The sequence below is a fragment of the Catharus ustulatus genome, chromosome 39 (genome assembly GCF_009819885.2).
Source record: "Catharus ustulatus isolate bCatUst1 chromosome 39, bCatUst1.pri.v2, whole genome shotgun sequence".
NCBI lineage: Eukaryota > Metazoa > Chordata > Aves > Passeriformes > Turdidae > Catharus > Catharus ustulatus.
This window is the reverse complement of record NC_046259.1, coordinates 459,931-484,359: the sequence shown is the minus strand read 5'-3', so window position 1 is coordinate 484,359 and position 24,429 is coordinate 459,931. Positions and strand designations below refer to the sequence as shown.

The following is a 24,429-nucleotide window of genomic DNA, read 5'->3' as shown; positions in this document are numbered from 1 at the left end:
GTTATTAAAAAAAAGTTCTAGAATTTTATCCCAAAAAATTCAGTATTTTATGCCAAAAATTTCAGCGTTTTATCCCAAAAAATTTCATTGTTAAAGAAAAAAATTCCAGAGTTTTATCCCAAAAAATTCAGTATTTTCATGCCAAAAAATTCCAGGATTGAAAAAAAAAATATTCCAGGATTTTTTTCCAAAAATTCCAGGATTTTATCCCCAAAATACCAGTATTTTATCCCAAAAATTTCAGTATTTTATCTCAAAAATTTCAGTATTTTATCCCAAAAAATTCAGCATTTTCATCCCAAAAAATTCCAGGATTAAAAAAATAATTCCAGGATTTTATCCCAAAAATTCCAGGATTTTATCCCAAAGCTCTGGGATTTTTTCCCCAAAATTCCAGTATTTTATCCCCAAAATTCCAGGATTTTTTTCCAAAAATTTCAGTATTTTATCCCCCAAAATTCCAGATTTTTGTCCCAAAAATGCCAGGGTTTTATCCCCAAAAATTCCAGGTTTTTATCCCAAAAATTTCAGTATTTTGTCCCAAAAATTTCAGTGTTTTGTCCCAAAAAATTCTGGGATTTTAAAAAAACTTCCAGGATTTTATCCCCCAAAATTCCAGATTTTTGTCCCAAAAAATTCCAGGGTTTTAGCCTCAAAAATTTCAGTATTTTATCTCAAAAAATTCCAGAGTTTTTTCCCAAAAAAATCCAGATGTTTTTCCCAAAAATTCCAGAATTTACCCCCAAAATTTCAGTATTGTATTTTAAAAAAAATTTCCAGGATTTTATCCCAAAACTCCAGTATTTTTTCCCCAAAATTCCACCCAAAATTCCAGAATTTTATCCAAAAATTTCACTATTTTATCACCAAAAATTTCCAGTATTAAAAAAAAAAAAAATCCAGAGTTTTATCCCAAAATTCCAATATTTTTTTCCCAAAAGTTCAGTATTTTATCTCAAAAATTCCAGTATTTTAGCCTCCCAAAATTCCAGATTTTTATCCCCAAAATTCCAGAATTTTGCCCCCAGAAATTCCCGTTTTTTTTTTTTTTTTTATTATTTTTGACAAAATTTTGGGATTATTTCTTAATTTTCGGGGATTTTTGAGGAGTTTTGAGAGAATTTGGGGGGATTTTGAGGCATTTTGGAATCCTGGAATAAATCCGGGAAAATTTTATTTTTTTGGGATTTTTTTGCGATTTCTTTTTTATTTTTTGGGGATTTTTTGGGATTTCTTTTTTATTTTTCTGGGATTTTTGGGGCGAATTTTCAGCGATTTTCAGGAGTTTTTTGGGGGGATTTCCGTGGATTTTGAGGGAATTTTGGGGGTCCTTGAGGGGATTTTGGGGTAATTTTGCCTCATTTTTTAATCCTCGAGTAGATCCAGGAAAATTTTTATTTTTTTGGGGATTTTTTTGGGATTTTTTTGCCTTTTTTGGGATTTTTTTGGGGTGAATTTTCCGCCATTTTGGCGCCGTTTGGGCGCGAACCGCGAGGATGGGCGTGGCCTCACTAAACCCCGCCCTTATGACGTAACACCCTCTGATTGGCCACTCAACACGCTCTCTGATTGGCTACTTGTAACGCTCTCTGATTGGCTGGCCCAACCGGAAGTCCCGCCTCGTGTGGGCGTGACTTCCGCCTTCCCATCACCCCCCACGGCCGCCAGGCCCCGGTGTCCCCAAACCCGGAAACTCCAAACAAAAAAAATCCCCAAAAATCCCCAAAATCGCCCCAAAAATTCCCGAATTTTCCCCAAAATCCCCTCAGGGGACCCCCCCGCGGCCGCCATGACTTTGTTTCACTTCGGGAATTGCTTCGCGCTGGCGTATTTCCCTTATTTCATCACCTACAAGTGCAGCGGCCTGTGAGGGACTGGGGCGAACTGGGACAAACTGGGACAGACTGGGAGGGACTGGGGGGCGCTGGGAGGGGATTCGGGGGCACTGGGATGGACTGGGATGGACTGGGAGGGACTGGGAGGGGGTTAAAGGGAGATTCGGGTGTTACTGGTTTATACTGGGAGGGGATTTGGGGGTTTACTGGTTTATACTGGTTTAAATTTGTCCATACTGGTTTGTACTGGTTCATACTGGTTTATACTGGTTTGTACTGGTGCCAGGTCCGAGTACAGCGCGTTCTGGCGCTGCGTCCAGGCTGGAGCCACCTACGTACTGGTGCAACTGGGAAAGGTGGGACAGCAACTGGGAGCAACTGGGAATCCCCAAATCCAAACTGGGAGCAACTGGGAATCCCCAAATCCCAACTGGGAGGAACTGGGAACACCCAAATTTTAACTGGGAGCAACTGGGAACCCCCAAATTCCAACTGGGAGCAACTGGGAATCCCCAAATCTCAACTGGGAGCAACTGGGAACCCCTGAATTTTAACTGGGAGGAACTGGGAGCAACTGGGAGCCCCCAGATTTTAACTGGGAGCAACTGGGAATCCCCAAAACCCAAACTGGGAGCAACTGGGAGGAACTGGGAATCCCCAAATCCCAACTGGGAGCAACTGGGAACCCCCAAATTTTAACTGGGAGCAACTGGGAACCCCCAAATTTTAACTGGGAGGAACTGGGAACCCTCAAATTTTAACTGGGATGAACTGGGAATGCCCAAAACCCAACTGGGAGCAACTGGGAACCCCCAAAATCCAACTGGGAGTGACTGGGAACGACTGGAACCCCTGAATTTTAACTGGGAGCAACTGGGAACCCCCAAATTCTAACTGGGAGCAACTGGGAATCCCCAAATCCCAACTGGGAGCAACTGGGAGCAACTGGGAATCCCCAAATCCAAACTGGGAGTGACTGGGAACCCCCAAATTGCAACTGGGAGCAACTGGGAATCCCCAGATTCTAACTGGGATGAACTGGGAATCCCCAAATTTTAACTGGGAGGAACTGGGAACCCTCAAATTCCAACTGGGAGCAACTGGGAATCCCCAAATCCAAACTGGGAGTGACTGGGAACCCCCAAATTGCAACTGGGAGGAACTGGGAACCCCCAAATCCAAACTGGGAGCAACTGGGAATCCCCAGATTCTAACTGGGATGAACTGGGAGGAACTGGGAGCAACTGGGAACCCCCAAATTCCAACTGGGAACCCCCAAATCCAAACTGGGAGGAACTGGGAATCCCCAAAATCCAACTGGGAGCAACTGGGAACCCCTGAATTTTAACTGGGAGGAACTGGGAGCAACTGGGAATCCGCAAATCCCAACTGGGAGGAACTGGGACCCCTCCCCCAAATCCCAACTGGTCTAAACTGGTCCATACTGGTCCATACTGGTCCATACCGGTCCATACTGGTCCATACTGGTCCATACCGGTCCATACTGGTCCATACTGGTCCATACCGGTCCATACTGGTCCATACCGGTCCATACTGGTCTGTACTGGTTTGTACTGGTCCATACTGGTCCGTACTGGTTTATACTGGTCCATACTGGTCCATACTGGTTTATACTGGTCCATACTGGTCCATACTGGTTTATACTGGTCCATACTGGTCCATACTGGTCTCTTCCCCCAGATGTTGTTCTTGGCCACGTTTTTCCCCACCTGGGAGGGACCCTCGGGCGGCTTCGACCTGGTGGGGGTGAGTGACCCAAAATCCCCAAAATTCACCCCAAAAATCCCAGAATTCGCCCCAAAATTTATCCCAAAAATCCCAAAATTTATCCCAAAATTTATTCTGAATTTATCCTGAATTTATCCTGAATTTATTCTGAATTAATTTAAATTTATCCTGAATTTATCCTGAATTTATTCTGAATTTATTCTGAATTTATCCTGAATTTATTCTGAATTTATCCTCAATTTATCCTGAATTTATCCTGAATTTATCCTGAATTTATTCTGAATTTATCTTGAATTTATCCTGAATTTATTCTGAATTTATCCTGAATTTATCCTGAATTTATTCTGAATTTATTCTGAGTTTATTCTGAATTTATTCTGAATTTATTCTGAATTTATTCTGAGTTTATCCTGAATTTATCCTGAATTTATCCTGAATTTATCCTGAATTTATTCTGAGTTTATCCTGAGTTTATTCTGAATTTATTCTGAATTTATCCTGAATTTATCCTGAATTTATCCTGAATTTATTCTGAGTTTATCCTGAGTTTATTCTGAATTTATTCTGAATTTATCCTGAATTTATCCTGAATTTATCCTGAATTTATTCTGAGTTTATCCTGAGTTTATTCTGAATTTATCCTGAATTTATTCTGAATTTATTCTGAATTTATCCTGAATTTATCCTGAATTTATTCTGAATTTATCCTGAATTTATTCTGAATTTATCCTGAATTTATCCTGAATTTATCCTGAATTTATCCTGAATTTATCCTGAATTTATTCTGAGTTTATCCTGAGTTTATTCTGAATTTATCCTGAATTTATTCTGAATTTATTCTGAATTTATCCTGAATTTATCCTGAATTTATTCTGAATTTATCCTGAATTTATTCTGAATTTATTCTGAATTTATTCTGAATTTATCCTGAATTTATCCTGAATTTATCCTGAATTTATCCTGAGTTTATCCTGAATTTATCCCAAATTTTTCCTGTCCTGGTGGGGGTGAGTGACCCAAAATCCCCAAAATTCATCCCAAAACTCCCCCTAAAATTTCTCCCAATTTTCTCTTTTTTTTTTCATTTTTCCCTCTTTTCTTTCTTTATTTTCCCCCTCATTTTCCCCTAATTTTCCCTAATTATCCCCAAGTTATTCTGTAATTTCCCCCTAATTATTCCATAATTTTTCCCTAATTATTCCCGAATTTTTCCCTAATTATTTCCTAATTACTCCTTAATCTTCCTCTAATTTTTCCCTAATTATTCTCTAATTATCCCCTAATTATTCCATAATTTCTCCCTAATTATTCCCTAATTTTTCCCTGATTTTTCCCAATTATTCCCTAATTTTTCCCAATTTTCCCCTGATTATTCTCTAATTATTCTGTAATTATTTCCTAATTTTGCCCCAATTATTCCCCAATTTTCCGCGAATTTTTCCCTAATTATTCTCTAATTATTATTTAATTTTACCTAATTATCCCCTAATTTTTCCCTAATTATTCCCTAATTTTCTCCTAATTTTTCCCTAATTTTTCCCTAATTTTATCCTAATTGTTCCCTAATTTTTCCCTAATTTTTCCTCAATTTTCCCCCAATTTTCCCCCAATTTTCCCCAATTTTCTCCCAATTTTGCCCAATTTTCCCCCATTTTTTTCCCAATTTTTTCCCAATTTTTTCTCAGTTTTTTCCCATTTTTTTCCCAATTACCCCCAATTTTTTTCTCATTTTTTCTCCCATTTTCCCCACCCAAAAACCCATTTTTTCCCCAATTTTTTTCCCAATTCTTCCCAATTTTTTTTCCATTTTCCCCCATTTTTCTTTGTTTTTCTCTCATTTTTTCCCCAATTTTTCCAAATTTTTTCCTGATTTTTTCCCACTTTTTCCTCCATTTTTTCCCCAATTTTTCCTCAATTTTTTCCCCACTTTTTCCCCAATTTTCCCCATTTTTTCCCCAATTTTTTTCCCAATTTTTCCCAATTTTTTTTCCATTTTCCCCCATTTTTCTTTGTTTTTCTCTCATTTTTTCCCCATTTTTCCCCCAATTTTTTCCCCAATTTTTCCCAATTTTTCCCCTGATTTTTTTCCCCGTTTTTTTCCATCATTTCCCCCACCCCTCCCCAAAATTCCCCAAATTTCCCCATGTTTAATTTTTCCCAGTTTTTCTCTCAATTTTTTCCAATTTTTCCCCAATTATTTCCCCTTTTTCCCCATTTTTCCTTCCGAAAATCCCAAATTTTCCTCAATTTTTCCCCAATTTTTCCCCATTTTTTCTCAATTTTTTCCCAATTTTTCCTCAGTTTTTCCCAATTTTTTTCCATGTTCCCCCAATTTTTTTCTCATTTTTTCTCCAATTTTTCCCAATTTTTACTTGTTTTTTCCCCATTTCTCCACCATTTCTCCTCCTTTTTTTTCCCCATTTTCCCCCAATTTTTTTTCCCAATTTTTCCCCATTTTTTCCCCATTTTCACCTCAGTTTTTCCCCAATTTTCCCCCAATTTTCCCCCAATTTTTCCTCATTTTTCCTCAATTTCCCCCCAATTTCCCCCCAATTTTTCCCCAATTTTTCCCCAATTTTCCCCCAATTTTTCCTCCATTATTTCCCTATTTTTTCCCAATTTTTCCCCAATTTTTTTCCCAATTTTTCCCAATTTTTTTTCCATTTTCCCCCATTTTTTTTCTCATTTTTTCTCCATTTTTTCCCCATTTCCCCCCATTTCCCCCCCATTTTTCCTCAATTTTCCTCAATTTTTTCCCCAATTTTTCCCCAATTTTTCCCCAATTTTCCCCCAATTTTCCCCCAATTTTCCCCCAATTTTCCCCCAATTTTTCCCCAATTTTTCCCCAATTTTTCCCCATTTTTTCCCCAATTTTCCCCCAATTTTTTCCCCAATTTTTCCCCGTTTTTCCCCATTTTCCCTCCCAAAACCCCAAATTTTCCCCGATTTTTTCCCCGTTTTTTTTCATTTTCCCCCCCTAAACCCCCCTAAAATTCCCCATTTTAAATTTTCCCATTTTTTCCCATTTTCCCTGTTTTTTCCCCCAGGAATTCCTGCGAGCCACGGTGGACGCCGCCGACCTGGGGGGGCTGCAGCTGGCGCTGGGCCGGGGCGGGGGCCGGGGGGAGCTCCGGATCCTGGTGGCCGCTCTGGGCTGGGCCAGTGCTGAGCTACTGACAGCCAGGTGAGAGTTCTGGAAAGTTCCAGAAAATTGGGAATTTATTGGGAATTTTTGGGGATTTTTTGGGATTTTTTTGGGATTTTTTGGGGATTTTTTTGGATTTTTTTTGATTTTTCGGGGATTTTTTTTTTATTTTTTGGTGATTTTTTGGGGATTTTTTTAGGGAATATTTGGGATTTTTTGGGGATTTTTTTGGGGTTTTTTGGGATTTTTTTTGAATTTTTTTTGAATTTTTTTGGATTTTTTTAGGGAATATTTGGGATTTTTATGGGATTTTTTTGGGATTTTTTTGGGATTTTTTAAGGGAATATTTGGGATTTTTATGGGATTTTTTTGGGATTTTTTTGGGATTTTTTTGGATTTTTTCTTTATTTTTTAGGGGTTTTTTGAGAATTTTTTGGGATTTTTTAGAGAATATTTAGGATTTTTTGGGGATTTTTTTGGCATTTTTTGGGGATTTTTTTGGGAAATTTCGGGGCTCTGGGCTGGGCCAGTGCTGAGCTCCTCACAGCCAGGTGAACGTTCTGGAAAGTTCCAGGGATTTGGGAATTTATTGGGAATTTATTGGGAATTTTTGGAATTTTTTTCGTAATTTTTTGGGGATTTTTTGGGATTTTTTTTGAATTTTTTTTTAATTTTTTGGGATTTTTTTTTTATTTTTTGGGGATTTTTTTTTTATTTTTTGGGGATTTTTTTGGGGATTTTTTTAGGGAATATTTGGGATTTTTATGGGATTTTTTTGGGATTTTTTTGGGATTTTTTGGGGATTTTTTTGGATTTTTTTGGGATTTTTAGGAATTTTTTGGTGATTTTTTTTGATTTTTTAGAGTTTTTTTGAGAATTTTTTGGGATTTTTTTGGGATTTTTTTTGGGATTTTTAGGAATTTTTGGGGATTTTTTCTTTAATTTTTAGGGATTTTTTAAGGAACTTTTTGGGATTTTTGGGGAATTTTTGGGGATTTTTTTGGGATTTTTTTGGGATTTTTTTGATTTTTTTGGGATTTTTTTGGATTTTTTATGAATTTTTTGGGGATTTTTTTAGGGAATATTTGGGAATTTTTTAGGGATTTTTTTGGATTTTTTGGGATTTTTTTTTGATTTTTTGGGGATTTTTTTGGGATTTTTTTAGGGAATATTTGGGATTTTTTGGGGATTTTTATGGGATTTTTATGGGATTTTTTGGGGATTTTTTTTTAATTTTTAGGGATTTTTTAAGGAACTTTTTGGGATTTTTGGAGGATTTTTTAGGGAATTTTTTGGGATTTTTAGGGATTTTTTTGGGATTTCTTGGGAAATTTTTTTTTATTTTTTAGGGAATATTCGGGGTTTTTTATGGAATTTTTTGGGATTTTTTTGGGATTTTTTTGGGAATTTTTTGGGGATTTTTGGGGGATTTTTTAGGGAATATTTTGGGATTTTTTTGGGATTTTTTTGGGATTTTTAGGAATTTTTTGGGGATTTTTTTTGAATTTTTAGGGGTTTTTTAAGGAACTTTTTGGGATTTTTTTGGCATTTTATGGGGGATTTTTTTGGGATTTTTTTGGGAAATTTCAGGGCTCTGGGCTGGGCCAGTGCTGAGCTCCTCACGGCCAGGTGAGGGTTCTGGAAAGTTCCAGGGATTTGGGAATTTATTGGGAATTTTTGGGATTTTTTTCGTAATTTTTTGGGGATTTTTTGGGATTTTTTTTTATTTTTTTTTAAATTTTTTGGGGATTTTTTCGTGGATTTTTTATGGTTTTTTGGGGATTTTTTTAGGGAATATTTGGGGATATTTAGGGATTTTTTTGGGGGTTTTTTTTTTTCATTTTATAGAGATTTTTTGGTGATTTTTTTTGATTTTTAGAGTTTTTTTGAGGATTTTTTAGGAATTTTTTGGGGATTTTTTGGGATTTTTGGGGGATTTTTTTGGGATTTTTTTTTTAATTTTTAGGGATTTTTTAAGGAACTTTTTGGAATTTTTTGGGATTATTTTGGATTTTTAATGTATTTTTTGGGGATTTTTTTAGGGAATATTTGGGATTTTTTTAGGGATTTTTTTTTGATTTTTAAGGGGTTTTATAGGGAATGTTTTTTGATTTTTCAGGGAATTTTTGGGATTTTTTAGGGATTTTTTGGGGATTTTTTGGGGATTTTTTTTCATTTTGTAGGGTTTTTTTGATAATTTTTTGGGATTTTTTTGGCATTTTTGGGGGGATTTTTTTGGGATTTTTTTGGGAAATTTCAGGGCTCTGGGCTGGGCCAGTGCTGAGCTACTCACAGCCAGGTGCGCGTTCTGGAAAGTTCCAGGGATTTGGGAATTTAATTGGGAATTTTTGGAAATTTTTTCGTAATTTTTTGGGGATTTTTTGGGATTTTTGGGGATTTTTTTGTTGTTTTTTGGGATTTTTAAAAATTTTTTTTTAGTGCTATTTTTTAAGGATTTTTTTAATTTTTTTAGGGAATTTTTGGGGGATTTTTTCAGGATTTTTTAGGGATTTTTAAAATATTAGGGATTTTTAAAATATTTTTAGGGATTTTTTTTTTTATTTTTTTAGGCTTTTTTTAGGGATTTTTGGCGATTTATTTGAGATTTTTGGGGACTTTTTTTAGGAAATTTTTGGGGGTTTCTGTAGGAATTTTTGGATTTTTTTGGGGATTATTGTGGGGATTATTTGGGATTCTTTATGGAAATTTTTTTTTATTTTTTAGGGAAATTTTTGGGGATTTTTTTTATTTTTTAGGGTTTTTTTAGGGATATTTTTAATGAATATTTGGGATTTTTAGGGATTTTTTTAGACTTTTTTTGAATTTTGGGGGGATTTTTTTAAATTTTTGGGAATTCTTTTGGATTTTTGGGGGATTGAGGTTTTTTTTGGAATTTTTTTTATTTTTTGGGATTTTTTTGGAATTTTTGGGGTTTTTTGGGGGGGGGTTTGGAATTTTTTTGCATTATTTTTTGGGGATTTTTTTTATTTTTTGGTAATTTTTTTGGAGATTTTTTACAGGATTTTTTGGAAATTTTTATTTGTTGGGAATTTTGGGCTTAGTTTTGGAGATTATGGGATAAATTTTTGGGTGAATTTTGAGGATTTTGTTGTGAATTTTTGTTGTGAATTTTGGGAATTTTTTGGGAATTTTTGGATGAATTTTGTGAATTTTGGGATAATTTTTTTGGGTAAATTTTGTGATTTTTTTGGGGTGAATTTTGGAGATTTTAAGATGAATTTTTGAGTTGAATTTTGGGTATTTTGGGATAAATTTTTGGGTGAATTTTGAGGATTTTGGGGTGAATTTCTGTTGTGTTTTTTGGGGATTTTTTTGGAATTTTAGGGTGAATTTTGGGGGTTTTGAGATGAATTTTTGGGTTGAATTTTGGGTATTTTGGGACAAATTTTTGGGTTAAATTTTATGAATTTTTGGGTTGAATTTTAGGTATTTTGGGATAAATTTTTCAGTGTATTTTGAGAATTTTGGCGTGAATTTTTGTTGTGAATTTTGGGAATTTTTTGGGAATTTTAGGGTGAATTTTGTGATGAATTTTTGGGGTAAATTTTGTGATTTTTTTGGGTTGAATTTTGGGTATTTTGGGATGAATTTTTGGGGTAAATTTTATGAATTTTTGGGTTGAATTTTACGTATTTTGGGATAAATTTTTGGGTGAATTTTGAGGATTTTGGGGTGAATTTTTGTTGTGAATTTTGGGGATTTTTTAGGAATTTTAGGGTGAATTTTGGGGTGAATTTTGGGGTAAATTTTGTGAATTTTTGGGTTGAATTTTGATGATTTTGGCTCTCCCTGACCCCTCCCAGGTGTGTCCCGCTCTGGGTGGGGGCGCGGGGGGTGGAGTTCGACTGGAGACACCTCCAGATGGGGCTGGACTCCAACATCAGCCTGGTGAGACTGGGGTATACTGGGATATACTGGGATATACTGGGATATACTGGGATATACTGGGATGGACTGGGAGGGACTGGGATGGACTGGGATGGACTGGGATGGGCTGGGAGGGACTGGGAGGGGACTGGGAGCAACTGGGAGGGAACTGGGATGGACTGGGATGGACTGGGATGAACTGGGAAGCACTGGGAGGCACTGGGAACAGGGCGCAGTTCCCAAAGGCGCCACCAGGGGGAGACAGAGAGACAATGGCGGTTTGTTAATGGGAACTGGGAGGGACTGGGAGTTACTGGGAGGGACTGGGAGTTACTGGGAGGCACTGGGAGAGGGTTGGAACCCAGTTTGGAGGTACTGGGATGGACTGGGATGGACTGGGAGGCACTGGGAACAGGGCGCAGTTCCCAAAGGCGCCACCAGGGGGAGACAGAGAGACACTGGGGGTTTGTTAATGGGAACTGGGATGGACTGGGATGGACTGGGAGAGGGCTGGAGCCCGGTTTGGTGGTACTGGGAAGGACTGGGAGGGACTGGGAGGGACTGGGAGGGGATTGAGAGGGACTGGGAGGGATTGGGAGGGACTGGGATGGACTGGGAGGGAACTGGGAGGGACTGGGAGGGGATTAGGATGGACTGGGAGGGACTGGGAGAGGGCTGGAGCCCGGTTTGGAGGTACTGGGAGGGACTGGGATGGACTGGGATGGACTGGGATGGACTGGGAGGGACTGGGAGGGAGTTGAGGGGCATTGGGACAAACTGGGATGGACCCATTTGTACTGGTTTTTACTGGTCCAGACTGGTTTATACTGGTCCGTACTGGTCCATACCGGTCTGTACTGGTCTGTACTGGTCCAGGCTAGTTCATACTGGTCCGTACTAGTCCAGACTGGTCCATACTGGTTCATACTGGTCCGTACTGGTCTGCACTGGTCCATGCTGGTCTGTACTGGTCTGTACTGGTCTATATTGGTCCAGACCGGTCCATACCGGTTTATACCGGTCCAGACTGGTTAATACTGGTCCATACTGGTCCAGACTGGCTTATACTGGTCCATACTGATCTGTACTGGTCCAGACTGGTCCATACTGGTCCGTACTGGTCCACACTGGTTCATACTGGTTTGTACTGGTCTGTACTGGTCCACACTGGTCCATACTGGTCTGTACCGGTCCAGACTGGTCCACACTGATCCAGACTGGTCCATACTGGTCTGTACTGGTCCATACCGGTCCATACCAGTCCAGACTGGTGCACACTGGTCCGTACTGGTCTGTATTGGTCCATACTGGTTCATACTGGTCCGTACTGGTCCATACTGGTCCGTACTGGTCTGTACTGGTCCAGACTGGTTCATACTGGTCCGTACTGGTCTCCCAGGTGCGCCACGTCGCCGCCGCCGCTCTGCTCTGGGCCTCGGGGCGCCACGACCTCCCCTCCCCCCTGCGGCTGCCCCTGGGCGGGCTCCTGGTGGCCGCGGCCTACGAGGGCTTCCTGATTGGGTGAGAAAAGGGGCGTGGTCTGGAGGGAGGGTCCTGATTGGGTGAGAGAAAAGGGGCGTGGCTTAAAGGGGCTTCCTGATTGGGTGAGAAAAGGGGGTGGTCTATGAGGGGCTCCTCATTGGGTGAGAGAAAAAGGGCGTGGCTTAAAGGGAGGGTCCTGATTGGGTGAGGAAAAGGGGTGTGGTTTAAAGGGGGTTCCGGATTGGGTGAGAGGAAAAGGGGCGTGGCTTAAAGGGGGGGCCTGATTGGGTGTGAAAAGAGGGCGTGGTTTGATTGGGGGTTCCTGATTGGGTGAGAAAAGGGGCTGTGGTTTGAATGGGAAGCCTGATTGGGTGAGAGAAAAGGGGGCGTGGTCTGGAGGGAGGGCTCTGATTGGGTGAAAAAAGGGCGTGGTCTATGAGGGGTTCCTCATTGGGTGAGAGAAAAGGGGGCGTGGTTTAAATGGGGGTTCCTGATTGGGTGAGAAAAGGGGCGTGGCCTCAATGGGGTTCCTGATTGGGTGAGAGAAAAGGGGCGTGGTTTAAATGGGGGTTCCTGATTGGGTGAGAAAAGGGGCGTGGCCTCTGAGGGCTCTGATTGGTTGAGAAAAGGGGGGGGGGCGTGTCCTGGTGGGAGGCTCCTGATTGGGTGGCACAGAATGGGCGTGGCCTGAATGCTGATTCCCAATTGGGTGAGTAGGGGGCGTGGCCTGAACGGTGCTTTCTAATTGGGCAACAAAAAGTGGGCGTGGCCTCAACCAGGCCTCACTTTTCCCAGCTGGGTGGGCGGGGTCGGAAACCAAAAATGGGGGCGTGGCCCAGGTGAGGCTTTACCTGAGGCCCCGCCCCTTTTTTGTCTGTTTTCTCCCCCCAGGTGGGCGGGGCAGGTGCTGGGCCTGGGGCCCTGGGGGGCGCTGGGGCTGCGGGCGCTGGGGGCGGCGGCGCTGGGGCTGGGGGCCATGAGGCTGCTGGTGCCGCTGCTGCCGCCGCCCTGAGCGCACCTGGGCACACCTGGGCACACCTGGGCACACCTGGATGGACACTGACACACCTGGATACACCTGGAGGGGTCACCTGTGCATGGCCCAGGTGTGCCAGTGAGTCCCAGGTGTGCTGGTGCCGCTGCTGCCCCTGCCCTGAGCTCACCTGGGCGCACCTGAGCACACCTGGATGGACATTGACACACCTGGAGGAGTCACCTGTGCGTTTATTGGTGGGGGCTGGGGGCCATGAGGCTGCTGGTGACGCTGCTGCCGCTGCCCTGAGCGCACCTGAGCACACCTGGATACACCTGGATGGACACTGACACACCTGGAGGAGTCACCTGTGCATTTATTGGGTGGGGTTGGTGGCCATGAGGCTGCTCGTGCCGCCCTGAGCTCACCTGGGCACACCTGAGCACACCTGGATGGACACTGACCCACCTGGATGGACACTGACACACCTGGATACACCTGGACAGACATGGATACACCTGGAGGAGTCACCTGTGCATGGTACAGGTGTGTGAGTGAGTCCCAGGTGTGCTGGTGCTGCTGCTGCTGCTGCCCTGAGCTCACCTGGGCACACCTGGATACACCTGGATACACCTGGATGGACATTGATACACCTGGAGGAGTCGGCCCAGGTGTGCAAGTGAGTCCCAGGTGTGCTGGTGCCGCTGCTGCCCCTGCCCTGAGCTCACCTGGGCACACCTGGATGGACACTGACCCACCTGGATGGACGTGGACACACCTGGAGGAGTCACCTGTGCATGGCCCAGGTGTGCTGGTGCCGCTCCTGCCCCTGCCCTGAGTTCACCTGGGCACACCTGAGCTCACCTGAGCTCACCTGTGCCTTTGTTGGGTTTACTGGGGCTTGGGGGGGACAGGAATCGATTCCAGGTGTGCTGGGGAGGGGCTCAGCTGCATCCCAGGTATCCAGGTGAGGGCTCAGGTGTGCTGGGAAGGGGCTCAGGTGGGTCCCAGGTATCCAGGTGAGGTCTCAGGTGAGGTCTCAGGTGTCCAGGTGAGGTCTCAGGTGACCAGGCGAGGTCCCAGGTGTACTAGGGAGGGGCTCAGGTGCAACCCAGGTGTGCAGGTGAGGGCTCAGGTGGGTCCCAGGTATCCAGGTGAGGTCCCAGATGGGTCCCAGGTATCCAGGTGAGGGCCCAGGTGAGGTCTCAGGTGAGCAAAGACGGTCCCAGGTGCGCGGTGGGCGTGGCCCAGGTGTCCAGGTGAGGTGTCAGGTGTCCAGGTGGGTCCCAGGTGGGCGTGGCCTCTCCCCCCCCAGCAATAAACACACCTGGACACACCTGGCAAGGTCACCTGAGCCTTTATTTGAGGGGGGGAGGGGCCCAGGTGGGCTCCAAATCTTTGGGTGAATTTTGGGCAAATTTTTAGGGAATTTTGGGTAAATTTTGGGCCATTTTGGGTGAATTTTGGGGATTTTGGGCGGTTGTGGGGGGATTTCAGGGGCCCACAAAAAAACCACAACCTGGCCCAAAAAACAAAACAAAAAATCACCCTAAAACCTCAAAACCCCCCAAAAAATCTCCAAAAAAATCCAAAAAACCAAAAATAAATCCCTTAAAACACCCAAAAAACCCCGAACCCCCCCAAAACCCCCAAATCCCCCCAAAACCCAAACAAAACCCTGAAAAACCCCTAAAACAACACAAAAAAACACCTAAAACATACCAAAAAAACCCAAAACACCAAAAAAAAACCCTAAAAAATAAGAAAAATAAATTTAAAAAGCGGCTAGGCCGCACTTCCGGTCACGTGACGCGCTCGGATCACGCGCTTTGCGTCAGGGGCGTGGCTTAGACAAGGCGTAAACAACGCGATGACGTCATTAAGAGGCGTGGTTTTGTTCGGCCGGGGGCGTGGCTTGCGCAATAAGGGATTACGTCACAGTCTAAGTGGGTTTGTGGGCGTGGCTTGTCGGTGTTGCCGCGTCGCGCCGGAAGTGACGTCAGTTTAAAGCGCCCAAAATGGCGGCGCTGAAGGTGCTGGTGGGGGTGAAGCGCGTGATCGATTTCGCCGTCAAGGTGAGACCCCCCCCCAAAAAAAATTCCCGGGAAAGGCAAAAAATTTCCCGGGAAATCCTAAAATATGGCGGGAAAGCCTTGGGGGGGTTGGCGGGAAGGGAAAAATTCGGATTTCGCGGGAAAATGGAGCGGGGAGGGGGGAAGGTCAAAGGTGGGGAGGGGGAATTTGGGGGAATTTTTGGGGGATTTTGGGGAATTTGGGGAAATTTGGGGGAATTTTGGGGGGGATTTTGGGAATTTTGGGATTTTTGGGGGGAATTTTGGGATTCTTGGGGGAAATTTGGGGATTTTTGGGGGGAAATTTTGGGGATTATTGGGATTTTTTGGGGGGATTTTTGGGGTTTTTGTGAGAATTTACCAGGAATTTGGGGGGGAAATTTTTTGCATTTTTGGGGGGAATTTTGGGGACTTTTGGGGGAGGATTTTGGGATTTTTTGGGGGATTTTTGGGATCTTTTGGGGAGGATTTGGGGGGATTTTTAGGAATTTGGGTGGGAATTTATAACGAATTTTGCGAAAATTTGGGGGAATTTTGGGGGCGAATTTTGGGATTTTTTGGGGAGATTTTTGGGATTTTTACGGTAATTTTGGGATAATTTTGGGGGGATTTTTTTTTTAATTTTGGGATTTTTGGGGGATTTTTGGAGGAATTTTTAGGGATTTTTTGGGGGGGATTTTGGGTAAATTTGGGGGGAATTTTTTTTTTAAATTTTGGGATTTTTGGGGGGAATTTTTGGGGGGATTTTTGGGATTTTTAGGGGAATTTTGGGCGGATTTTGGGGGGATTTTAGGGGGGGAATTTTTGGGGGGATTTTTGGGATTTTTAGGGGAATTTTGGGCGGATTTTGGGGGGATTTTAGGGGGGGGAATTTTTGGGGGGATTTTTGGGATTTTTAGGGGAATTTTGGGCGGATTTTTGGGACAATTTTTTTTTTAAATTTGGGATTTTTGGGGGGATTTTTTTGATTTTTTCGGGAATTTTGGGGGGATTTTTGGGTGGGAATTTTACCAGGTGAGCTCACCTGCGCCAGGTGCGCCCCCCTGAGCCGGCTGTGCCCCCCCAGGTGCGCGTGGCCCCGGGCGGGGCCGGGGTGCAGACGCAGGGGGTGAAGCACGGCCTGAACCCCTTCTGTGAGATCGCCCTGGAGGAGGCCGTGAGGCTCCGGGAGGGGGGAAAGGCCTCAGAGGTGATTGCTGTGTCCCTGGGGACCAAGGCCAGCCAGGTGAGCACACCTGGGGACAGGTGAGATACACCTGGGCACACCTGGGATACACCTGGGCACACCTGAGTACACCTGGAGGGGATAGGAACACACCTGGGCACACCTGAGCACACCTGGGCACACCTGGGCACACCTGGGATACACCTGGGCACACCTGAGCACACCTGGGCACACCTGGGATATACCTGAGCACACCTGGGCACACCTGGCTACACCTGGGCACACCTTGGCACACCTGGGTACACCTGGGCACACCTGGGCACACCTGGGCACACCTGGGATACACCTGGGCACACCTGGGATACACCTGGGCACACCTGGGCACACCTGGGATACACCTGAGATACACCTGGGCACACCTGGGCACACCTGGGTACACCTGGATACACCTGGAGATACCTGGGGTACACCTGAGTACACCTGGGATAACCTAGGATACACCTGAGTGCAATTGGGATACACCTGGGCACACCTGGACACACCTGGGCACACCTGGGCACACCTGGGCACACCTGAGATACACCTGGGCACACCTAGGAACAGGTGGGATACACCTGGGCACACCTGGGCACACCTGGGCACACCTGGAGGAGGCTGTGAGGCTCAGGGAGGGGGGAAAGGCCTCAGAGGTGATTGCTGTGTCTGTGGGGACCAAGGCCAGCCAGGTGAGCGCACCTGGGCACACCTGGGCACACCTGGAGGGGATAGGAACACACCTGGGCACACCTGGGCACACCTGGATACACCTGGGGACACCTGGAGGAGGCCGTGAGGCTCAGGGAGGGGGGAAAGGCCTCAGAGGTGATTGCTGTGTCACTGGGGACCAAGGCCAGCCAGGTGAGCGCACCTGGGGACACCTGGGCACACCTGAGCACACCTGGGCACACCTGGGATACACCTGGGATACACCTGGGCGCACCTGGGCACACCTGGATACACCTGGGACACACCTGGGTACACCTGGGCACACCTGAGCACACCTGGGTACACCTGGGCACACCTGGGCACACCTGGGCACACCTGGAGGAGGCTGTGAGGCTCAGGGAGGGGGGAAAGGCCTCAGAGGTGATTGCTGTGTCACTGGGGACCAAGGCCAGCCAGGTGAGCGCACCTGAGTACACCTGGGACACACCTGGGCACACCTGGGCACACCTGGGCACACCTGGGCACACCTGAGATACACCTGAGTACACCTGGGCACACCTGGGGGCACCTGGAGATACCTGGGCACACCTGAGTACACCTGGGGGGGATAGGAACACACCTGGGTACACCTGGGCACACCTGGGCACACCTGTGTACACCTGAGCACACCTGGGATACACCTTGGATACACCTGGGTACACCTGGGATACACCTGGAGGGGATAGGAACACACCTGGGCACACCTGGGCACACCTGGGCACACCTGGGCACACCTGGAGGAGGCCGTGAGGCTCCGGGAGGGGGGAAAGGCCTCAGAGGTGATTGCTGTGTCTGTGGGGACCAAGGCCAGCCAGGTGAGCGCACCTGAGATACACCTGGGCACACCTGGGCACACCTGGGCAAACCTGGGCACACCTGGGCACACCTGGGATACACCTGGGCACACCTGGGCACACCTGGGATACACCTGGGCACACCTGGGATACACCTGGGCACACCTGAGATACACCTGGGCACACCTGGGATACACCTGGACACATCTAGGTACAATTAGGACACACCTGGGCACACCTGGGCACACCTGGGACACACCTGGGCACACCTGGGATACACCTGGGCACACCTGGGCACACCTGGGTGGTTTTTCTGGTATTTTCGAGTTGTTTTTTTGGGTTAATTTTGCAATAATTTCGGAATATTTTTTAATTAATTTTGAGATTTTTTTTTAGTTAATTCTGAGATTTTTTGGGATTAATTTTAGGATATTTTTTGGGTTAATTTAGGATATTTTAGATTAATTTTAGGATATTTTTTGAGTTAATTTTAGGATATTTTTGGGTTAATTTTAGGATTTTTTTGGGTTAATTTAGGATATTTTTTGGTTAATTTAGGTTAATTTAGATTAATTTTAGAATATTTTTAGGTTAATTTTAGGATATTTTTTAGGTTAATCTAGGTTATTTTTTGGTTAATTTTAGGATATTTTAGGTTAATTTTAGGATTATTTTTTAGGTTAATTTTAGGATATTTTTGAGTCAATTTTGAGATTTTTTGGGATTAATCTTGGGATATTTTAGAATTTTTTTGGGGTTAATCTTGAGATATTTTTGAGTTGATTTTGAGATTTTTTGGGATTAATTTTAGGATATTTAATTTAACATTTAACCCTTTAATTCCCACAGGAAACACTCCGTACAGCCCTGACCGTGGCTGATTTTGGGATAATTCTGAGATATTTTTTGAGTTAATTTTGAGATTTTTTGGGATTAATTTTAGGTTATTTTAGGTCAATTTTAGGATATTGTAGGATACATTGGGATATTTTTAACCCTTTAATTCCCATAGGAAACTCTCCGTACGGCGCTGGCTGAGTTTGGGTTAATTTAAATTAATTTTAGGATATTTTAGGTTAATTTTAGAATAATTTAGAATATTTAATTTCACATTTAACCCTATAATTTCCATAGGAGACTCTCCGTACTGCCCTCGCTGTGGGCGCTGACCGCGCTGTCCTGGCCGAAGTCACCGAGGGCGCGGCCCCGGGTCCCCTGGAGGTGGCCTCGGCGCTGGCGGCGCTGGCGCGGCGGCTGCAGCCGCAGCTGGTGCTGCTGGGAAAGCAGGTCAGGCCTGGGGGGACCCTATGGAGAGCCTATAGAACCCTATGGAATCCTATGGAATCCTTTAGAACCCTATGGAATCCTATAGAATTCTATGGAATCCTGTAGAATCCCTATGGAATCCTATAGATCCCTATGGAGAGCCTATGGAATCCTATGGAGAACCTATGGAATCCTATGGAATACTATGGAATCCTGTAGAACCCTATGGAGACCTATAGAATTCTACAGAAACCTATGGAATCCTATAGATCCCTATGGAATGCTGTAGAACCCTATGGAATGCTATAGAACCCTATGGAATTCTATAGAATCCTATGGAGTCCTATGGAACCCTATGGAATCCTATAGATCCCTATGGAGAGCTTATAGAATTCTCTAGAGCCCTATGGAATGCTATAGAACCCTATGGAGTCCTGTAGAACCCTATGGAATGCTATAGAATCCCTGTGGAATCCTGTAGAACCCTATGGGATCCTGTAGAAGCCTATGGAATGCTATAGAACCCTATGCAATCCTATAGAATCCTATGGAATCCTGTAGAACCCTATGGAACCTTATGGAATCCTGTAGATCCCTATGGAATTCTATAGAATGCTATGGAATCCTATAGAACCCTATAGAACCTTATGGGATCATATAGATCCCTATAGAACCCTATGGAATCCTATAGAACCCTATGGAATGCTATAGATCCCTAGGGAATGCTATAGAACTCTATGGAATCCTATAGATCCCTATGGAGAGCCTATGGAATTCTCTAGAGCCCCATGGGATCCTGTAGATCCCTATGGAGTTCTATAGAATGCTGTGGAGATCCTATGGAACCCTATAGAACCTTATGTGATCATACAGATCCCTATAGAACTCTATGGAATGCTATAGAATCCCTGTGGAACCCTATAGAACCCTATAGAATGCTATAGAATCCCTATGGAATCCTATGGAGACCCTATGGAGAGCCTATAGAACCCTATGGAATCCTATAGAATCCTACAGAACCCTGTGAATTCTCTATAGAATCCTGTAGAACCTTGTGGGATCTTATAGATCCCTATAGAACCCTATGGAATCCTATGGAGACCCTGTAGATCTCTATGGAATCCTGTAGAACCCTATGGAATCCTATAGACTCCTACAGAATGTTATGGCGACCCTATAGAATCCTATGGAATCCTGTAGAGCCCTATGGAGACCCTGCAGAGATCCTATAGAATCCTATGGAATCTTATAGAACCCTATGGAAACCCTATAGAAGCCTACAGAGATCCCATAGAATTCTATAGAACCTATGGAGACCCTATAGAGCCCTGTAGAACCCTATGGAGCCCCTATAGAACGCCATGGAGGCCGTATGGAGCTCCGAGGGACCCCTATGGAATCCTCTAGAACCCTATAGAATCCTATGGAGCCCCTATAGAACCCTATGGAGCCCCTATAGAACCTTATGGACCCCTATAGACCCCCCTGCAGAACCTTACAGATCCCTCTGGGACCCCTATAGAATCCCACAGACCTCCAAGGAACCCCTATAGATCCCTATAGATCCCCTATAGATCCCCTATAGAACCCCTATAGATCCCCTATAGAACCCTATAGATCCCCAAACCTCCCTCACACACCTGTAGGCCCCGCCGGATTCCCCCCCCACAGCTCCCCCACACGCTGGGGGGGCTCCCCTATGGATCCCCCCCCTTCAGACCCTCTATAGATCCCCTATAGATCCCCTATAGATCGCGCTGTTTCCCCCTCAGGCCATCGATGACGATTGCAACCAGACCGCGCAGCTCCTGGCCGCCATGTTGGACTGGCCGCAGGTAGGCCGCGCGCGGGGCACCATGGGATACATCCCCCCGTAGCGGCTAGGGGGGTGTGTATCCCATCATGCATCGCGGCGGGGGGGGTGCCGATGTAGTCGCCACTTCCGGTGCGGGGATTCGGCGCTTCCGGGTGCGGAGATTCGCCGCTTCCGGTGTGGGGATGCGGATGTAGTCGCCACTTCCGGTGCGGGGATGCGGATGTACCCGCCACTTCCGGTGCGGGGGATGACGGGATATACTCCCCCCATGGGGATGTGAAGCTGAGGGAGTTGCGGGGCCTAGTCCATACCGGGACGCTCCCAGTTCAAACTGGGACGCTCCCAGTCCTTACTGGTTTCCAGGGCACGTTCATCTCGCGGCTGGAGCTGGAGTCGGGCGCGGTTCGGGTGCAGCGGGAGGTGGACGGAGGGCTGGAGACGCTGCGGCTGCGGCTGCCGGCCGTGCTGAGCGCCGACCTGCGGCTCAACGAGCCGCGCTACGCCACGCTGCCCAACATCATGGTGGGTGCCCAAAAAATGCACAAAATGTGGGGAGGGGTCCCCAAAATTCACAAAAAAAATCTGAAAAAATTCCTAAAAAATTCCTAGAAAATTACAAAAAAATTCCCTAAAAAATCCCCCCAAAAAATCTTTTAAAATTCCTAAAAAATCCCTAAAGTTCCCCAAAAAATCCTAAAAAATTCTTAGAAAATTTCCTTAAAAAATCCCCCTAAAATTAAAAAAAAATCCCTTAAAATTAATTAAAAATTACCAAAAAAATCCGAAAAAATTCCTAAAAAATCACTGAATTTCCCCCAAAAAATCCTAAAAAAATCCTAAAAATTCCCTAAAAAATCCCCCCAAAAATCTTTAAAAAGTCCTGAAAAATCCCCGGATTATTACCTAAAATGCCCTGAAAAAATCCTAAAAAATTCCTAGAAAATTCCTTTAAAAATCTCCCAAAAATTCCAAAAAAATTACCTAAAATTCCTCAAAAAATTACAAAAAAAAACCCCCTAGAAATTCCCTAAAATTTCCCCCCAAAGATTCCTAAAAAATCCCCTAAAAATTCTGAAAAAATCCCTAAAAAATTCCCTCCAAAACTCCTAAAAAATTCGTAGAAAGATTCCCCAAAAATTCTTTAAAAATGCCTAAAAAAAATCACCCAAAATTCAAAAAAATCCCTAAAATTCCCCCAAAATTCTGAAAAAATCCCTAAAAAATTCCTCCCAAAAATCCTAAAAAAATTTCTAGAAAAAATCCTCCAAAAATTCCCAACAAATCCCACAAAACTTCCCAACCACTCTGGCTCAACGAGCCGCGCTACGCCACGCTGCCCAACATCATGGTGGGTGCCCGGAAAATTCACAGAAAAAATCTGAAAAAATTAAAAAAAAATTCAAAAAATTACTAAAAAAATTCCCCCCAAAATCCTAAAAAAATAAAAAAAATATTGTTAAAAAAATCACTAACACTCCCCAAAAAATTCCCCCCAAAAATCCGAAAAAATTCCTTTAAAAATCCTTAAAATTCCCTAAAATTACCAAAAAAATCCCAAAAAATTCCGAAAAAATACGAAAAAAATAAAAAAAAAATCCTAGAAAATTCCTAAAAAATTCCTAAAAATTATCACAAAAAATCCTAAAAAATTTTTAAAAAATTTCCTAAAAAAATCACTAAAATTGAAAAAAAAAATCCTAAAAAAATCGTTAAAAACTCCTGGAAGATTTTTAAAAATTAAAAAAAAATCCCCCCCCAAAAAAAATTCAAAAAAATCCCCCAAAAGTTCAAAAAAATGCCCACAAATAAAAAAAAAAATCCCCAAAAAAACCTCTCAAAAAATCCTAAAAAAATCCCCCAAAAATTCACACAAAAATCCAAAAAAATTCACAAAAAAATCCCCAAAAATTCACAAGAAAAAATCCTTTAAAAAAATTTTAAAAAATTCCCCAAAAAATCCCCCAAAACCCCCCTAAAAATTCACCAAAAAAATCCTAAAACAATCCTTTAAAAACCAAAAAAAATCCCCCAAAAATCCCCAAAAAATCCTAAAAAAATCCTAAAAAATCTCAAAAAAATCCTAAAAAAATCACGAAAAATCACGAAAAATCCCCCAAAAAACCTCCCAAAAATTCCCAAAATAATAAAATAATCCCCAATAACCCCATAAATTTTTTTCAATTGCAGAAAGCCAAGAAGAAGCCCCTGGAGGTGATCCCAGCCTCCGACCTGGGGGTCTCGGGGGGCCCCTCCCGCCTCAAGGTGCTGCAGGTGCAGGAGCCCCCGGCCCGGGCAGGGGGGGAGAAGGTGGAGAATGTGGAGACCCTGGTGGAGAAACTGAGGCAGAGCGGCCGAATCTGAGCCTCCCAGTTCATCCCAGTTTGTCCCAGTTCCCATTAAGAAACCGCCATTGTCTCTGTCTCCCCCTGGTGGCGGCTTTGGGAACTGCGCCCTGTTCCCAGTCCCTCCCAGTCCCTCCCAGTCCCTCCCAGTTCATCCCAGTCCCTCCAGACTAGGCTGCAGTCCTCTCCCAGTGCCTCCCAGTTCATCCCAGTTCATCCCAGTCCATCCCAGTTCCCATTAACAAACCGCCATTGTCTCTTTGTCTCCCCCTGGTGGCGGCTTTGGGAACTGCGCCCTGTTCCCAGTCCCTCCCAGTAACTCCCAGTCCCTCCCAGTCCCTCCAGACTGGGCTGCAGTCCTCTCCCAGTGCCTCCCAGTAACTCCCAGTCCCTCCCAGTCCATCCCAGTTCATCCCAGTCCATCCCAGTTCCCATTAACAAACCGCCATTGTCTCTCTGTCTCCCCCCGGTGGCGCCTTTGGGAACTGCGCCCTGTTCCCAGTCCCTCCCAGTCCCTCCCAGTTCATCCCAGTGAGGCTCCAGCTGCTGGACCAGTAAGGACCAGTAAGGAGGAGCTGGTCCCAGTTTGGTGCTGCTGGGTCTGGGAATGGTTCTGGTCACTGCTCCCCTCCCCCCACCCCCAACTGGTGCCTTTTGGCCTGGACCAGTTTGTCCCAGTTCATCCCAGTTCATCCCAGTGTCATCCCAGTAACATCCCAGTACATCCCAGTGCTCTCCCAGTTCATCCCAGTGCCATCCCAGTACATCCCAGTGCTCTCCCAGTTCAACCCAGTGATGTTTCAGTGCCATACGAGTTCATACCAGTGCCTTCCAGTTCATCCCAGTACCTCCCAGTTCATCCCAGTCTCCTCCCAGTTCATCCCAGTTCATCCCAGTCCATCCCAGTCCATCCCAGTCCCCTCCCAGTTCATCCCAGTGCCTCCCAGTCCCCTCCCAGTTCATCCCAGTCTCCTCCCAGTTCATCCCAGTCCATCCCAGTTCATCCCAGTCCATCCCAGTGCCTCCCAGTTCATCCCAGTCCCCTCCCAGTCCATCCCAGTCCATCCCAGTCCATCCCAGTGCCTTCCAGTCTGGCCCAGGCCCCCCCCAGTGCCTTCCTCCCCCACCCCAATAAAGGCGTGGCCAGTCGATGACGTC

The 24,429-nt window shown here is 44.6% G+C and overlaps 2 protein-coding genes and 1 long non-coding RNA gene across 9 annotated transcripts; all 3 read left to right on the top strand.

Moving 5' to 3' along the window:
* Positions 1 to 1,626: 1,626 nt before the first annotated feature.
* Positions 1,627 to 13,075, top strand: TMEM147 (transmembrane protein 147; the record flags this gene model as incomplete). Its single annotated transcript, XM_033084432.1, has 7 exons — positions 1,627 to 1,866; positions 2,122 to 2,191; positions 3,537 to 3,602; positions 6,632 to 6,768; positions 10,554 to 10,638; positions 12,017 to 12,138; positions 12,991 to 13,075. Coding segments are annotated over exons 1-7 (642 nt in total), but the record flags the coding sequence as incomplete, so codon positions are not given.
* Positions 13,076 to 13,965: 890 nt separating this feature from the next.
* Positions 13,966 to 14,409, top strand: LOC117010188. Its single transcript, XR_004420579.1, has 2 exons — positions 13,966 to 14,123; positions 14,196 to 14,409. It is a non-coding gene; the product is annotated as an uncharacterized LOC117010188 (long non-coding RNA).
* Positions 14,410 to 15,029: 620 nt separating this feature from the next.
* ETFB (electron transfer flavoprotein subunit beta) lies at positions 15,030 to 24,270 on the top strand. 7 transcript variants are annotated; one of them, XM_033084467.2, is made up of 7 exons: positions 15,030 to 15,147; positions 16,211 to 16,369; positions 18,982 to 19,134; positions 20,886 to 20,948; positions 21,293 to 21,451; positions 23,117 to 23,299; positions 23,474 to 24,179. In XM_033084467.2, exons 1-6 carry the CDS (start codon positions 15,091 to 15,093, stop codon positions 23,288 to 23,290), a joined length of 765 nt encoding a protein of 254 aa, XP_032940358.1. In that variant the 5' UTR covers positions 15,030 to 15,090; the 3' UTR covers positions 23,291 to 23,299; positions 23,474 to 24,179. The 7 variants fall into 7 exon arrangements, with proteins under 7 accessions (XP_032940358.1, XP_032940356.1, XP_032940360.1 ...); XM_033084465.2 differs by having other exon boundaries at positions 23,464 to 24,179; XM_033084469.1 differs by lacking the exon at positions 23,474 to 24,179 and adding an exon at positions 24,251 to 24,270 and having other exon boundaries at positions 15,031 to 15,147; positions 23,117 to 23,309.
* The last annotated feature ends 159 nt before the right edge of the window (positions 24,271 to 24,429 follow it).